We start from the raw sequence: 16,762 nt of genomic DNA on the forward strand, positions 1-16,762 counted from the left end.
AACATCTAAGAAGTGTCTTTCTGTTGTTGTTTTTTGTTCGTTTGTTCAAGGCTCAACTGCCTTGGGTAAAAGTAGTGTTGTTCGGTTCGTTTGACACATTTCGCAATTGAATCATCAAAACCGCTAGTTTCCTGTCTAGAGCTCGTACCTGTACTTTTTATCGCCGATGCCGCCGCCGCCATCACCTTTGAGGCTATCAAGCAGAGCGGTTATCCACTCGGAACAGCTTTTATGATCATCGCAGCGCTGCAAAAGTTGTGAGAGTATATACATGAGTGATCATCATCAACAGCTAGAAGATGTAGAAGAAAAAAAAACTCACAAACGTGTACAGCACTTTGGAGTTGGTCTCGATGGTGAAGCGCGGTCCGGTCGTGGGAATGATGACCGTGCCCGGGACCAGATTGATGATATCCTTGAAGGGGGCGAGCTTTTTCTCGTAGTCGTCCTTGGACGAGTAGGAAAGCAGCAGCTGGTTCTGCAGAATGAAGTACATCTTTCGCCAGCCGCCCATCTTCTGCCCGGCCGGAACGCCCCGAACGAACGCACCAAACCGGAACACGATGTCAATGTCAGCGCAGATCGCGGTGCAAGATGATGATTATGATGTTGCCAACCGTTGCGGCCAATTTGAAAATGAAACGAGAAGGAGAGAAAAAGAAATGATTTATAATGTAACCGTTCAAATTAATGTCAATATGTATATGTATGGATACAGGTAGGGAGTCATCATCCGGCAGACCGGAATTACGCCCGCCCGTGCGACACGGAATTTACGATGACTAGAGAGAAAAAAAACAAACACAGAAGCACTCTAAAATGTTTGAGTGCTGTTGTAACGGGGATCGAAGGCGATAATCTCTAGCTTACGGGTGCCTTTGACTGTGCTTTTATTGTATGGAACCGTTTTATCAGCTCATTGTTGAATATTCCTGTTGCTATTCTATTTTATTTTCTAAGTGCGGTAAAAGTTTTTTTTTACCATTTTATTTATTTGATATACATCGCGTTTTCAGCGTAGATTTTCATTGTGATTCATCTATTGTCTACACAATTTTATACTTAAATTTATTTTTGAAGTAGAATACTTCTCTCAGGAAGTTCCGGGTTTATTACCTATTAGTCGCAAAGGTTCCGCAAAACAACGTTATATGCGATGAAACTTTCACATTGGTCATACAAGCTAATGATCTACCATAATATCTTGTGCGATGTAAGCGGTGCGAACATTAGCGGCATCTAGTTATCATAAATTCAGTCGTTTACGGTGTTACAAAATGATGCCTTTTGCGACTAAACATGAGACTTTTGGTTTTCGCGTATATTCATCACTTTGTGGAATTAATAAAAGTTTGAATATACATTATATGAGTTTATCTGTATTGCTGTGTGAGTATGTTACACTCATCGCAAGAAGTCGCAACACAAAACCAAAAGCGATAAAACACTTGGTTGCACATACAGCTATACGATAGTGATGTACCATAGAACTTTATACGAGGTAACCCGTGCAAACATATGCGATTTTTAGTTATCTAGGCTTGTTTCATGAGTTTAGTCATTAAGGGTGATACAAAATGAGAGGTTTTGCGACTAAATTTATATGCAATACGACGTGATACTGGAGATTTTGCTTTATACGTATAATCATCACCTTGTGAGTTTACTATGAGTTTGGACAGGCATGATATGAGTTTATGTATATTACTATGCGAGTATGTTACACTCATCGCAGTGAGGGGGGAAATCCAGCTCAAGGATCTGGGGGCGGATGTGCGGAGTATCCGCCGATCTCGCACTGGCGAGATGATACTTGAGCTCCGGAAGGACGCCAAGAACAAGGGGGCTACCTACAAAACGGTAGCTGAAAAGGTCCTAGGGAAGGAGGTGCAAGTGCGGGCACTCACCTCAGAAGTGACTCTCCAGCTTAAAAACCTGGACGAAATCACTGAGGGGTGCGACATTGCACAAGCCCTAAAAGCGAAGTGCGGGGTGGAGGTGGCTAAGGAGTCAATCCGCCTCCGCAAAGGTCCGGCGGGGACCCAGATAGCTACCTTCCGACTACCGTCGGCGGACGCTAACCTGGCCCTGAAAGAGGGCAAGTTGAAGGTCGGCTGGTCTGTATGTCCTCTGGGCATACTACAGCAACCAGACATTTGCTTCCGGTGCTTCGAGGGCGGACATAAGTCCTGGACCTGCAAGGGGCCCGATAGGAGCCAGCTGTGCAGGCAATGTGGAGGTGCAGGCCATAAAGCAAAGGACTGTGTGGAGTCTCCCAAGTGCATGGTATGTTCCGGGAAACGGGACGCCAAACACTTTATGGGAGGCCCCAGGTGCCCAGCCGGTAAGCCGGCTGCGAAACCACGGGCGTAAGGGTGACGCAACTGAACCTGAACCATTGCTTCGCGGCTCAGCAGCTGCTACACCAAGCAGCCACTGAGTCGTTGTCGGACATCGCCGTCATATCGGATCCCTACCGCATCCCTCCCGGAAACGGTAACTGGGTTGCGGATAGGTCCAGTTTGGCGGCCATATGTACGACGAGCAAGTTCCCGGTTCAGGAGGTTGTCTCAACCTCAGAAGAAGGGTACGTAGTTGCTAAGGTAAACGGAGTGTTCTACTGCAGTTGCTATGCTCCGCCACGTTGGTCTACCGAAAGGTTCACCCAGATGGTCGACCTCCTATCCATGGAGCTAATGGGCCTAACGCCGTTGGTGGTGGCGGGCGACTTCAACGCTTGGGCTGTTGAGTGGGGAAGTCGCTTCACGAACCAGAGGGGCCAGATCCTGTTGGGGGCTTTTGCAAAGCTCAAACTAGATCTGGCCAACGTTGGGAACAAAAGTACATTTAGCAGAAATGGTGCGGAGTCGATCATCGACGTGACGTTCTCCAGCCCAGGACTGATCAAGAACTGGAGGGTAGACGATGGCTACACTAATAGCGACCACCAGGCGGTCTGTTATAGTGTAGACAACAACGAGAGGCGGCAAGCGACGGGTAGAGCCAACACTCCGACCGTTCGCGGGTGGAAGACATCGCACTTTGATGCCGAGGTATTCGAAGAGGCAATGAGAAGGGAGCGCGAGGGGGGCAGTTGGCTCCGCCCGACTGCTGACCAACTAGTTGCTATGCTATCGCGGGCGTGCGACGCCACCATGCCTAGGACTCGCCAACCTAGGAATGGAAAGCCACCGGTTTACTGGTGGACGGACGCGATAGCCGAGCTTCGCAGTGCGTGCCTCCGTGCAAGACGGAGGATGCAGCGTGCGCGAAACGAAGAAGAGAGGACAGAGCGCCGCGCAGCATTCAGTTCGGCAAGATCGATGCTAAAGAGTGCGATAAAGGCCAGCAAGAGGGCCTGCTTCGATAGGCTATGTGCGAGTGCCAATACAAATCCGTGGGGTGACGCCTACAGGATCGTAATGGCCAAGACTAAAGGCGCGCTGGCGCCTGCAGAGCGATCACCAGCGATGCTGGAGCGTATCATCGAGGGACTCTTTCCACGCCACGAGCCAAGTCCTTGGCCTCCGGCGGTCGAGTCTCACGTCCGACGTTCCAGTATCTCAGACATAGACCAGAAATGGTCGGCCAACCTGCCGAGCATCCAATCCGTGAGCGACGACAGCCGTGTCGAGGTTCAGGGGGAGGCAAGGGTTACGAATGAGGAACTAATCGTGATCGCCAAATCCCTAAAGGTGAGCAAGGCACCGGGACCGGATGGTATCCCTAACCTGGCGATCAGGCTGGCGATAAAAACGGCCCCCGGGCTGTTCAGGGCAGTCATGCAGAGGTGCCTGGATGACTGTCTCTTTCCGGACAGGTGGAAGCGGCAGAGACTGGTCTTATTGCCGAAGGCTGGGAAACCGCCAGGGGACCCATCGGCATATAGGCCTATCTGCCTGCTGGACACCGCGGGCAAGGTGCTTGAGAGGATCATCCTCAACAGACTGGTGAGGTACACGGAGGGTGTACACGGTCTGGCAAGTAACCAGTTCGGCTTCCGGAAGGGCAGGTCCACGCTGGACGCAATCTCTTCCGTCATCAAGACGGCGGAGGTAGCAATCCAGCGCAAGAGAAGGGGAATACGCTACTGCGCAATCGTCACGCTCGACGTGAAGAATGCGTTCAATAGTGCCAGTTGGGACTCCATAGCGCTCGCGCTCAGGAGCATCCATGTACCGGTGTCGCTGTACAAGATTCTGGAAAATTATTTCCAGAATCGAGTACTTGTTTACGACACGGAGGAGGGTCAGAAGTGCGTCCCAATTACCGCAGGACTTCCGCAAGGTTCTATCCTGGGCCCGGTGTTGTGGAATGTCATGTATGACGGAGTGTTGAAACTCAAGTTCCCTGTAGGGGTTGTGATCGTCGGCTTTGCAGACGACATAACGCTGGAGGTTTACGGCGAGTCTATCGAGGAGGTCGAGTTGACGGCCGCGCACTGTATACGCAAGGTCGAGGACTGGATGCGCTTCAGGAAACTGGAGCTCGCGCATCATAAGACGGAGGTCACGGTTGTGAACAACCGTAAATCGGAGCAACAGGCGGTGGTCAAAGTCGGAGACTGCACCATCACCTCGAAGCACTCCCTGAAGCTCTTGGGGGTTATGGTGGACGACAAGCTCACGTTCGGGAGTCACGTCGACTATGCCTGTAAGAGGGCCTCATCGGCTATTGCAGCACTATCTCGTATGATGTCCAATAGCTCAGCGGTTTATGGCAGCAAGCGAAGACTTCTTGCCAGCGTGGTTTCGTCCATACTTAGGTATGGTGGGCCAGTGTGGTCCAGAGCGCTAGGTACTAACAGTTACCGTGGTAAACTGGAAAGTACCTACAGGCTCATGTGCCTGAGAGTTGCGAGTGCGTATCGTACGGTGTCATACGATGCAATCTGTGTCTTGTCCGGCATGATGCCTATCAGCATCGCCATCAAGGAGGACAGAGAGTGTTTCGACCAACGTGACACAAGGGGCATACGAGGTACCAGAAGGTCATTTTCGATGCTCCACTGGCAGCGGGAATGGTCCAACTCCACAAAGGGCAGATGAACGCTTCGACTCATACCGGAGATATCTGGCTGGGTCGGGAGACGACATGGTGAAGTGAACTTCCACCTGACACAAATCCTGTCAGGCCATGGTTGTTCCAGGCAATATCTGCACAGGTTCGGACACGCGGTGTCCCCATGTGTCCCGAGTGCGTGGAGGAGGAGGAGACTGCTGAGCATGTCTTCTCCGTATGCCCCCGTTTCGTAAGAGCGAGGAGCAACATGATGGCTGTGAGCGGGCCTGGCACTACTCCGGACAATCTAGTCCGGAGGATGTGCGACGACCCGGACATCTGGAACGCGGTCTGTGCGGCCGCCTCTCAGATTGTTCTGGAGCTGCAACGTGTGTGACGGGTCAACCACCAACACGCCAGTGGTAGCTAATTACCAGTCTCCAGGTAGTTAGCTAGGAGGTTATAAGAGTAAAGAGGGTGCATCACGCACAAAAGCCACTCCCCGACGTAATACTTAACCGTCGTTCCGGGAAGACCAGGGCTGGAGACTGGAGGGGTTTTAGTGGGTCGGGACAGGGATCAGTAGGTGTCTGGGCGAGTGTAACTACCCCAGCATTCTTCCCCTAGTCTCATCCCCACACCCTGAGTTCTCTTCTCAGGTGTCTGTTTGCAGATTTCCCCGCCACCTTAAAAAAAAAAAAAAAAAAAAAAAAAAAAAAAAAAAACACTCATCGCAGAAGTTCGCAAAATAACACCATAAGCGATTAAACACATACGTTGTTCATACAGCAATACGATACTGATGTGCCATAGAACTTTCTACGAGGTAATCCGCGGAATCTTATGCGACTTCTGGTTGTCTGGGATATGTTTCGTTATAATCGTATCGTATCTTTAGGGTGATTCATTTAATTAATTTTAGTTATACTGTAGCGTAAGTAATTATGATAAATTCAAGAACTTAGGTTTAGGTTTAGATTAGGGTTTAGTTTAACTAATTCTAGATTTAATATCCAGCTTTAAGTGAATAATATTTTAGATGCATTTTGAATAATTATGATACAGATGACTTTTTGGTTTATTTATGGTTCAACAATAAATTTCAAAACCCTCTTTTGTATATTTTTGGTCACTATTTGGTCACTATCTGGTCTCTATTTGGTCACTATTTTAATGAAAAAAGTCACTAAAGTCACTATTATTTTGCTACTAGCCCTGATATTTCACGAGAAAATCGTAACCAAATATCGCTAGCGGCGAAGATGTGTATCGTGGAAGTTTTCTTCGGCCGGGAAAAATATCTAGATGTGTGAAAGCGGCAGTTTAATTTTTGTCAAAAAAAAACAATAAAAATGTTTGAGTTTTTAATGGAGTGATTCATTCATGCGAACAAAAAACTTCAACGTTCAAGGTAAGTTAACACAAATTGAGTTTCTGAGTGGAATATAAGCAGTAGAGCTTGGCAAACTGAATCCTGCCCACAACGCATATCACCTGACGAAGCCGTCAGTTACCCTATATATATTAAATACGGGTCAATTTTTTTGATATTGATATGTCAAATGAATTGAAAGTCTGAGAATAATAATAGAATCTATTAGATTCTAATATTATTTTGAGGCGGGGCTTACCGAATGGAAATTGACTCCGGAATGCGCTGCAAGTACTCAGTCATTCTGCAAAGGGTCTTGGAAGGTCGGTAGAGCTAACACCTTCTAGGTTCCGAAAACAAGACAGACGCAGAAACAAGAATCAACAGCATTGTCTTTTTTTCACCCTATCACTGCCAGACAGTGGAATCTAGAAGGTCATACATACATACATACATACAGAATACTTCTCTCAGGAAGTTCGGTTGCATAGGGATGTAAAATGAAAATCTAAAACCGAAAAAAGTGAAAAATATGTCCAATTTCAAATGCTAATAAATCGGTTAGTATTCGATGGATTTCCTTCGTTCTTGCAGCAATAGATTGGAAAATCTTCTAAGATTCTTCCCAAATGCAGATATTTGTAATTTTATTATTCAAACTATCGTACTATTGAAAATAGTCAAGCCTTGTCAAAACGAAAAATTCGGCCTCTGACTGGTCGTTATATGATTGCTTCCCGAGCATGGTCGACAGAATCATAGACCTTAAATAAAAGAGCTTGTTTCACTCGAAGCCGCTCATTATAATTCTAGACTAGTGATGGGAAATATCACCCAAAACGAACATCGATAACAATCGATAATTCCGGGGCTTTTACCGATATTATCGATAAGTATCGATAATTTGACAGCTAACGTTTGCGGTAAAAAAAAAATTTCAGATGGCGATGAAAAAAAAACTATTTCAGATGGTGATGAAAAAAAACTATGACAGATAATTGAGTTGGATAAATTTCCCATGGAAGGTCATCATGTTAGCTTCCTCACAAAAAATATTACGTCCTTGCGTGCAGCCTTCCGGCAGTTAACCGGAACATTCGCCATGGCGGACGAAAACATGCGTGTTAATTCCTCCTCCGTTTTCGCGACAAAATTGTTGGAATAGGTCTTGCGCTTCAAGTTTGTCCAGAAATTCTCGATGGGAAGTAGGTGGGGGACATTGGGCGGATTCGCCGACTTCAGTACCACATCGATATTCAGCCGCTCCATCTCCTCCAACGATCGCTTCGAGTAGTAGACCGACGTCAAATTTGGCCAGAACACCGTGTCTTCGCGCTTATGGTATTTCTTGATGAACGTCGCAACTTCTGTCAGGCACTTCGTACTATAAATTTCCCCGTTCACAGCCAGCCCGGAGCGAAAGAAGAGCAACTTTAACATCCCTTTCTGGCTGATTGTCAGCCACAGCCTGTCTGTGAAATAAACTTTACCTCGATGCTCACTTCCTTCGTAGGGAGGTAAAATACGAAGAGCCCTGCTAGTCGTTGCCATCCAGGGTGAGATAGGTCGTCCAATACCACTGCCGCGTCGCGATTCGCCGGGAAAATCGACTTGACCATCTTATTCAACCGCTGTCGCTGCGTCATTGCCTGCAGCTCCGAGACCAGTGGACGGGACTGCCGTTTCCTGCATGTATGTCCATGTTCTCTAGATGCTTTTTCGCTGTTTTAGAGCATACACCAACCTCTCGGCCAAGTGCACGCAGCGATTTAGCCACTTTTCCCTCGGTCTTCCTCTTCAGCATCCTTTGAAGCTTCTTGTCGCGCAGGGTCGTTGGTCGTCCGGAAACGGGCTTTCTTTCGATGCTCTGATCGTTGTCCAATAGTGTCAAGATGTTGTAGATGCCAGAACCGGCATACCCGGCGTCCACAAAGTGCCGCACGATGTCCGTTTTTGACGCAGCGGGGCACCGTTCTTTGAACGCGCACACTTCTGAACGGAGTAGCTTGACTTTTTTCGCCATCACAGTTAGAGTTTGACTGATAGAGCTGTCAAATTTTTTTTGCTAACTCATGGGTTACTACGATTGATGATGCATGAGTAGTTTTGTCAGTGTGATTAAAGGTAAACCCATGAAAAAACGGCAATTTTTGTCCATTTTTTTACCGCAAACGTTATTCGACAAATGCAATTTTGCTATATAAATTTGTTAAAAACAGAGACAGTGATGGCCCAAACAGAATGGATACGTTTGCGTTGCGTTGACGTCAATGTGACAGTAAATGTATGGGCTAACTGTCAAATTGCCGCAAACGCAGCCGCAACGTATCCAATGTGTTAAGGCCTTGAATGACAAATTTTACGATACTGCGAATGAAAATTTAAACAACCGGACGAGTTAAACAGTTTGTTTTGGAAAGTCTTCGGGTTTTACGCCGGGAGTGCTTTCTACGGAGTAGTTTCAAGCCGAAGTTCATTTTGAAGATTGTATAATTAGGGAAATAATTGAAGCAGGCAAAATTCTGTCAATTTTTAAATGGCCAAAACTTCACGAAAAATGAATCAATTCTGACAAAACAGGTTTCATTTTACTGGAAAACTGTCCTAGTTTCCTAGTATTACTTGAGAACTGGACGTGACCAAGGGTCACTGGAAATGTTTCGGATTTCCGGAGTGTGCGCCAAAGTGTACACAGCGTTGCAAATCGAGCGAGAAGCAAAACCTTCCTTCTCCTTTCTGCTTGAGAACGAAACACATGTTACGCTTCTCGAGTCTTTTGCACACACGCTTTGGAGATACTCTTTCTTCTTCATGCATTCCCTTGAGTAGCAGCAAGCACGCACCGCAGCATGCTACTCAGCTACCGTAAAAGAGTACGCGAGTTCCTGCTAGTGAGTAGGAGTACTCGACTAAAATTGCTCAACTAGGAGTGCTTGAAAAACTGTGCTCGAAAACGAAAATGCTTTCTTCCCGGTTTAGCTTCATGCACCGACAGTGGGGTAACGTGTAGGGTATCGGACTGCTTCGGTAAGTTTTTTACAGCAGTCTAATGCAAAACCAGCCGATGCGAACCGCTGCCGAAGTAGTCCGATACCCTCTCATTTTTTTCCCTATGCAACCATCGCAAAGCATCTTGAAACGATTGTCTTCGGCTAGTAGTTCTCGCGAGTTGGGGAATAGATACACACGAGTACACACGAGGAGAGTAGACGGGAGTGTGTGCATATGATCTCGGGAGTAAATGCGAGCAAGAAAGAAAGCGAGAAAGAACGAGAAATAGCTTGAAAAAAGAATTCTCTACTGTGTGAAAGCGGCATCACCGAGAATCTCACATGAGGTGTTGCATGCCGCTTACGACCGAGACTAACAACACTGAGTGTACATTTTTGCAACGCGTAGAACTTTTTCTGACATTCTGTTCCACTTAGGTTTATATGTTGTCAATATCAGAATTTATTTCGGGTTCATTGGTAGCCAAAGATTGAAAATTCGCCAAGGAATCACCGAGGTATGAATTTATCAAGTATGGGTGTTGATTTTGGCGGTTTTTTTCCTGTTGGGTACTAATTTTCTTTGAGCTTGCAGCACTCTAGCAGAATTCAATCGAACATTGTGGGTGTGTAGGTCTTGTTAAACCAAGCAACTTTGCAAACTTGCGTTTGAAAATTTATCTGGATTAACATTTAAAAAGGCCAGATTATTTTCACGCGGATTATCTCTAAAAGGTTATTTATGCAGATTTTCAAATTAACGTGGTTTTTTACGCGATTTTTTTAAATAAAGCAGTTTATCAAGCGGATTTCTGAATAAACATGTTTTTTTCACGAGGCATGTATCCCCCGCATAAGAAAACCCAACTGTATTTGAACCTTTTTCTTATGAATCAATATATTTTAGTAAAAATTATCTGAACTTTCCTTCAAAAATATAAAAAATTGAGTTAAAGATCCTACTCTGAAAAAAAATATAATTTTAAAAACAAAAAATGATTTTAGAAAATATCGGTGATCTCAGATTTTTTTAAATGAAGTATTTTCGATAGACAATTTAGTTGCCTAAAACGTTCTATGTGTTGCAAAAATGTACTCTTTGACACACAATCTTGAAATCCGAAACATTTTCGGTGTAGGTTGGTCACACCAAGTTCCCAAGTAATACTAACTGTTTTCCAGTGAAATGAAACCGGTTATCAAAATTGATTCATTTTTCGTGAAGTTCTGGCCATTTAAAATTCGAGGGAATTTTATTTATCCCAATTATTTTATCTACCCCAGGATATTTTTTGGCGCAACAATTTCGTTGATTTGGATTTTTAGTGGAACTAAAAATTGTTTGTTGGGTAACAGATACTTTAAGCTTAAACAGTTCCAAGTTAAACTAAACAATTACCAGAGAATTACCAATAGACTGCCGCTATGCATGTCCATCATATTATAAGAGTTGGCAAGCCAAAGAAAATGCATTTTATTACAATTTCGTATCATTGCTTTTTATGAGATGGTGCACAAAGTTTGGATATTTTTTTAAAGTTCTCCAGTACCAATTTGTCGAATTCATCTGTTCTTAGGAAACTAAAATCTATAAATACCTTATTAGTTACCATTATTTCTCAGAAACTCAGTGACACCCGGGGCTAAAGGTTCGCCCGCACCACCCCCAACAATGCTAAAACTTGTCGAATAGCAGCACCCAACAAATACCTAGCGGCAGAAGCAACTCCTGGGGGAGGGCAGGTGAGGTCTCCTTCTTCTGGGTCTCCACCAGTAACCAGCCGCACTGACTTGTGCTCACCCTTATAATATCGATAATTATCGCTAACGATAAAAAATTAACGATAATATCGATGACCATCGCTTATCGATATTATCGATAAGTATCGATAAGTTTCCCATCACTATTCTAGACTGCAACAAGAGCAGCCCTCCCTTAGCAGCAACAGTGCATACGGCAGCAGTAGCAGTGCACCAGATAACGGCCACAGCTGTGGAATGGCAACGGATAGCGGAGCGCGTCTCAGCTTCGATAGCAGGACCAGGGGATGCAGGGCAGCGGATACCAATGGCAACGAAAGCGTTCACTACTGTGGCAACGAGGATAGCGAAGCGGTTGACGTTGGTCTCAGCATATATATAAGCAGGGCCAGCTGATGCAGTGTGGCTTTTTAGTGAAATGCTGTCTCTGAGCGATAGCAGGCACACTAGCAAATGCATTCAACGAAAAGAACGTTCTGGAAAGCTTTTCAGTGTTTATTTTCCTCCAAGGAATACTTTATTTGCACTGCCAGTGATAACGCAGAAATGTGATCGGCATCTTATCAGACATTGAATTAAACAACAAATTGTCCTTTTCAGGATGAAATAAAAACCTAATTGAAGAGTTAATATTTTCTTTTAAATCAATTTACACTTTCAAGAAATTTGGAACAGATATATATTTAGTTTCATCTCGTGTCATGAGCACAACATCCGAAAAGCTTTCATTATCAGCATAAACAATAATTTTTCGCATAATTAAAATTCAAAAATTACAAGTCCAAATCATGACAAGCAACTATATTATTGCGAATGGTCAATCCTTGTTGAAGCGCAAAATTCGACTGATCTGATAAGTCGTTAATATGATTGCTTCCCAAGCACGGTCGACAGAATCATATACCTTGCAATTTTAAACATGCTATTTGGCCTATATAAGAGCCTTTTTCACCCGAAACCGCTCATAATAGTTCTAGACAACGACAACAGTAGTCTTCCCTTAGCAGCAGCAGTAGCAGTGCAGTGGATACCAGGCGGATAGCGGCCACAGCTGTGGCATGGCAATGGATAGTGCACTAGTTGCAGCGGATCTCAGCATCGATAGCAGCTGGGCCAGCTGATGCAGGGACAGCGGATACCAATAGCAGCGTATAGCGGTCAAAACATTAGCATGGCTACGGATAGCGTAGCAGTGTAGCGGGTTTAGCATCGATAGCAGCTGATGCATTGAAGCACTTTAGTGAAATGCAGTCTCTGTGCGATAGCGGGCACTAGTAAATGCATGCAATGAAAAGTTGACACATTTTGACAACACATGAGCCGTCTAGTTTTGAGTGTTAAATCAGCTTTTCACTGTTTATTTTATCACAAGGAATACTTTATTCGCACTGTCAGTGATAACGCCAAATGTGATCGGTATCTTATCCGATATTGAATTGAACAACAAATTTAAAAATGACTGACACGCAAGCAGCCGGGTTTTCTTGTAAAAGTATTCTACTTAATCTTTGCGGTCGTGGCTTTGCATACAACCCTCCTGTGATTTTTTTAACCCACTATGTGAACTAAAGTCCTTAAAGGTTTGTTTAAAACATCTTCTTACAAAGAATTTTTCGCTGGAAACTTATTATTAGTTGTGTAATCAACACTCAATTTCCTCAGTAAATCGTATTCGCAACTTACCGCTGCCAAACTCGACAGCCTAGAGCTCCCTTCTCGATAGTTGTACGTAACATGTTTTTAATCAATTTCATCTCCGAAAAGGCCCTTCCCCAGTTGCATTCGAAATCATTACACCTAAATAAAAACAATGCAATTTCAGTGTTTACAAAAAAAAACAAAGAATTTGATAAGATTATAAAATGAACACAAAAAGTAAAAAATAGAATCATTCAAAAAAATAATATAATCGAAGAAATTTTAAGAATTAAAAGCAAAACCAGGTCAAATCATATCAGAAATAATATATCAAATGTTACAAACAGTCGATAAAGCAAATAAACGATTCAGAAATCTAGCATAAATTGTCGATTAATTAAAAGAGCGAAAACTATAGCCAAAAAATAAGTGAAAAAATTATAAAATACATATAAGAACCAAACACAAATCTAATCAATAGGAAAAAGCTCAGAAATTAAAATTGAACCAAATCCGACACAAAATTAATTCAAATTAGTCAGTATGACAAAAGTCATGAAACAAATGAAAAATAAAAGTGCAAGCAAGAGTGAAAAGTATGGGAACTGATCAACCATCTTCATCTCGCAAACCAAGGTCACATAAACTACTTCCGATGTCATGATCATGTGTATCCCAAACCAGCAGTTTTGTTGATGGCAACCGTCTAATGAGTACCGGATCCTCCGATCCAAGGTGGTTTCAACTTTTCATTACGCTAAGGGATCTGAACATCCATCAAAGAGCAACTCACTGTTGCTCTGGTCCCGCCGGCCGACGAGAAGCAGGATATCGCATCCACTAACTTCCCCCGATGACTTAGACGGTATTCTGCCGGACGGTTATTGCCTCTCGAGGTCTGCGCACTCGTGCGGTACAGCAAAGCAAAGCAAAGCCTTGGTTCTACATTCCGATTCGGAACTTGACCTTCTGTTTATTTATACACAGACTTCGCAGCCGACTGTTTAGTGTACAGGACATTTGCGGGGCTAGCGCTACGATCCTACTGACACTAGCAGTCTCTCCCGAGCCGAGACTCGAACCTACGACGACTGGCTTGTTAGGCCAGCATCGTAATTCGAGACCATCGGTACAGCAAAGCTTTCAATAAGCCCTTTATCATTTGATGTGATACGAACGCTCACCAAGCGATTTGGCGCAGCTCTGGTACTAACAACATGGTTAAGTACCTTTTTTGAATATCTTACTTCCAACGAGGTCAGGATTTGTCATATAGGGAACAACCCCACTTTGGAACGAGAAACTCAATAATCTCCGCCATGAGGACAGGCGCTTGTTCAATAGGGCAAAAAGCACATACATCTGGAATGAATAGGGAACATCGCTCACAAAGTACAACACTGAGTTACGCAACACAAAAACATTCAAACAATGCCCGAAGCCATGCTACTCCAGAAAGCGATGTCCACACCACATGACCACACCAACGGTCTAGGGCCGTTGAAAAGAGAGGACGTCACACCTAGGGAATCACTGCAGATTCTTACGGGTCAACATATTCAGACAACGGAGCAGCAGTGTCCTAGGACAAGACAAGTCGCCCAATGACTCGATACTGTTCTATCGAAGGTTGTGTAACGGCACCGACGCACCATGCAAAAGCCTACAGGGTTCTGTCACATTAGGTGACATACTTAGAACCACGGGAAGAAGCCGGTTTCCTACCGCATTCTTTCTACGTTGGCACAGCCTTCAGCTGTGCATGAAAATAGGTCAGAGCTTGCTTACAGTCGAAGCCAAGTCTTCCGCTTGACTTGGGTGACGAAAACCGCCACACGTAAGCACAATTAATTAAAACTACTTGGTACTTGATGGGTCGGTAACTCGCCGCCGCAGCGCGAGGGTGAGTTACTGGCAATTGTTTGGAACAAGGCAGAGTGGCTGTGCGCACGGCTCACCGCTCTCGATAGAATTAGACTAAGTGGGATGGGATTAAACCCACGAATTAAGGTACTAAAACAGAGACAGGCCGAGGAAAGGCCATTAGAGTTATAGAGATACAACAGGAGTCGCCCTACAGTTGTTCACGGGAGTTTCAAACAATTGGGCGTTAAGTTCCTTCGAACTTATGAAGTGTTCAAGACCCTCTTTTTACAAAAATCAGACAAAAATCAGACAATATTGTAATTTCGGAACTCACCGCAACATAAAGATCAGCACGCTTACCAGTGTGGTAAATTGACCGAAACTGCTCTTAATAGCACAGTGACTCTTATCAGAAAGAGGCTGAAGTATCAAGAGAAGCGCATTTCTTGGTGATGAAAGCGCCTTCGACAATACATCCTATTCTTGATAACACTACTATGAGGTGGATGCAGATCATGTTCTCGGGCAGATAAAATACAGCTTCATTGGGAGATGCGTCACGGTTTCAGCGAAAAAAGGCTGAAGTAGGTGTTCTCTCCGTGTTTTGGTCAGGGGTGGCACTATTAAACGAGCCAACCCAGCTTTTTATGATGTCGTTTGCTATCTTGATGATGAACTCCTCATGTCGACCCGCCCTCAGACGGCACAAGACACTAATCTGAGTTGGTGTACTCAAGAGGAGCTGACCCTAATTTTTGCTGAAACAGTTATTGTACCCTCCACCAAATAAAGGAAAACACGTCCTGTCTCTTTCTGAAGTTCTGTAGAATATTAAATATCTGGGTTTTCTTTCGGATAATAAGCTGAATTGGACAGCTCAAATTGACTACGCGGTCTGCAATCAAAAAAGCCTAGAACGACAATTTGGGCCTTCTGCACACTATTTGCTAAAAACTGTGAATTGAAACCACAATTGGTGTTTTGGTCCTACATAACAATTGTGTGTAGTTAGTGGTGAGCAATATGATAAGTCGGCAGTGGAATTTGATACGAATATAGATACCACCGTCCCAGTAGTTTAGTTGGTCAAAACACCGGACAGAGGGAGATTGCGGGTTCAAGTCCCGTCTGGATGAGGTATATATTTCCAAGTCTGTATCATATTTTCAGTTCGTTTATTCTCGCTTCCCCAGTTGCACACACTGTCTGCCTTGATGGACTTGAATGACGGGTGTAAGACGTTGTTAAAAATAGAAATAAGTTTGAAAAAAAAAATGCATAACCATTGCTCGGTTAAGAATTAAGTACGCTGCTTTGGTGGGTGGCCAAAGCTCAAGCTAAACTTTATAAAGTTCAAAGACTGGCCTGTTTCTCCGTTACCAGTGGAGGCCATGCTCTACGAGAGCTAGCCCACCAAAAACAAGTTCTATTGGACTGAGTACCTGGATGCTGACTGTGGTATTGAGGGAAATGAAAACGCTGACTACCTCGTTAGACAAGGATCAGGAGATTATTGGAGCTAAGCCATTCCTGGGTACCTCTAAATTCACTGAAAAGTGCGAACTTGAAACATACGAAATGCTAGAAATAGCTAAGTTTCAGACAAGCTAAACAATTTTTTTCCAAACCCTGCTATAACTTCTAGGCTTCTCAGTTTCGGTAAACTACGTCTCTACACGGGATTTATTACCGGACACTGCCCTGCTCTTCACAACCTAAAGAACGTTGGAATGGTCCTTTGTGATAACACCCGTTCCTGCAAGTTAGAAGGTCACCTGCTTTGTCAGAGTGAAGCCCTTGCGTTTACTGGGTACTACTTCTTCGGACCTTATTTGTTAACTTCATATTAGGTACGGAATTCTATTCATAAAAAGGTTGTTAGTCTCTTTGACTATGCGATACGGAATTGAGGCGCAGCATTACTTCCACCCAACCCAACTCCTTCAATAATAATCCATAAAGGCATAAAATATAATCAAAGACTATCTTAGTTGACGAAAACACTTTTATAGGTTCGACGGGAGATAAAAATTCTTGTTACTTTTTCAATTTTCATCGGATTTCGATAGATTAAACACCAAAATATTCAGCATCTTTTCTACTTTCAAATCAGCGTCTACAGTGCTTCAGAGCA

General features: G+C 44.2%; 1 protein-coding gene across 2 annotated transcripts in view; it reads right to left on the bottom strand.

Annotated features, from left to right (window-relative positions):
• The window catches only part of LOC129717699 (uncharacterized), a 59,925-nt gene that overhangs the window by 17,922 nt on the left and 25,241 nt on the right, over positions 1 to 16,762 (bottom strand). Inside the window, exons 3-4 of one of the 2 annotated variants that reach the window (XM_055667795.1) lie at positions 323 to 514; positions 149 to 246 (exon numbers count right to left, since the gene is read on the bottom strand). In XM_055667795.1, the coding sequence (XP_055523770.1) occupies positions 149 to 246; positions 323 to 514 (290 nt within the window). Of the gene's footprint in view, positions 1 to 148; positions 247 to 322; positions 518 to 16,762 lie in introns of both variants that reach the window. The other variant, XM_055667794.1, reaches the window with a different exon arrangement.

The sequence above is a fragment of the Wyeomyia smithii genome, chromosome 1, assembly GCF_029784165.1.
Source record: "Wyeomyia smithii strain HCP4-BCI-WySm-NY-G18 chromosome 1, ASM2978416v1, whole genome shotgun sequence".
Lineage (NCBI taxonomy): Eukaryota > Metazoa > Arthropoda > Insecta > Diptera > Culicidae > Wyeomyia > Wyeomyia smithii.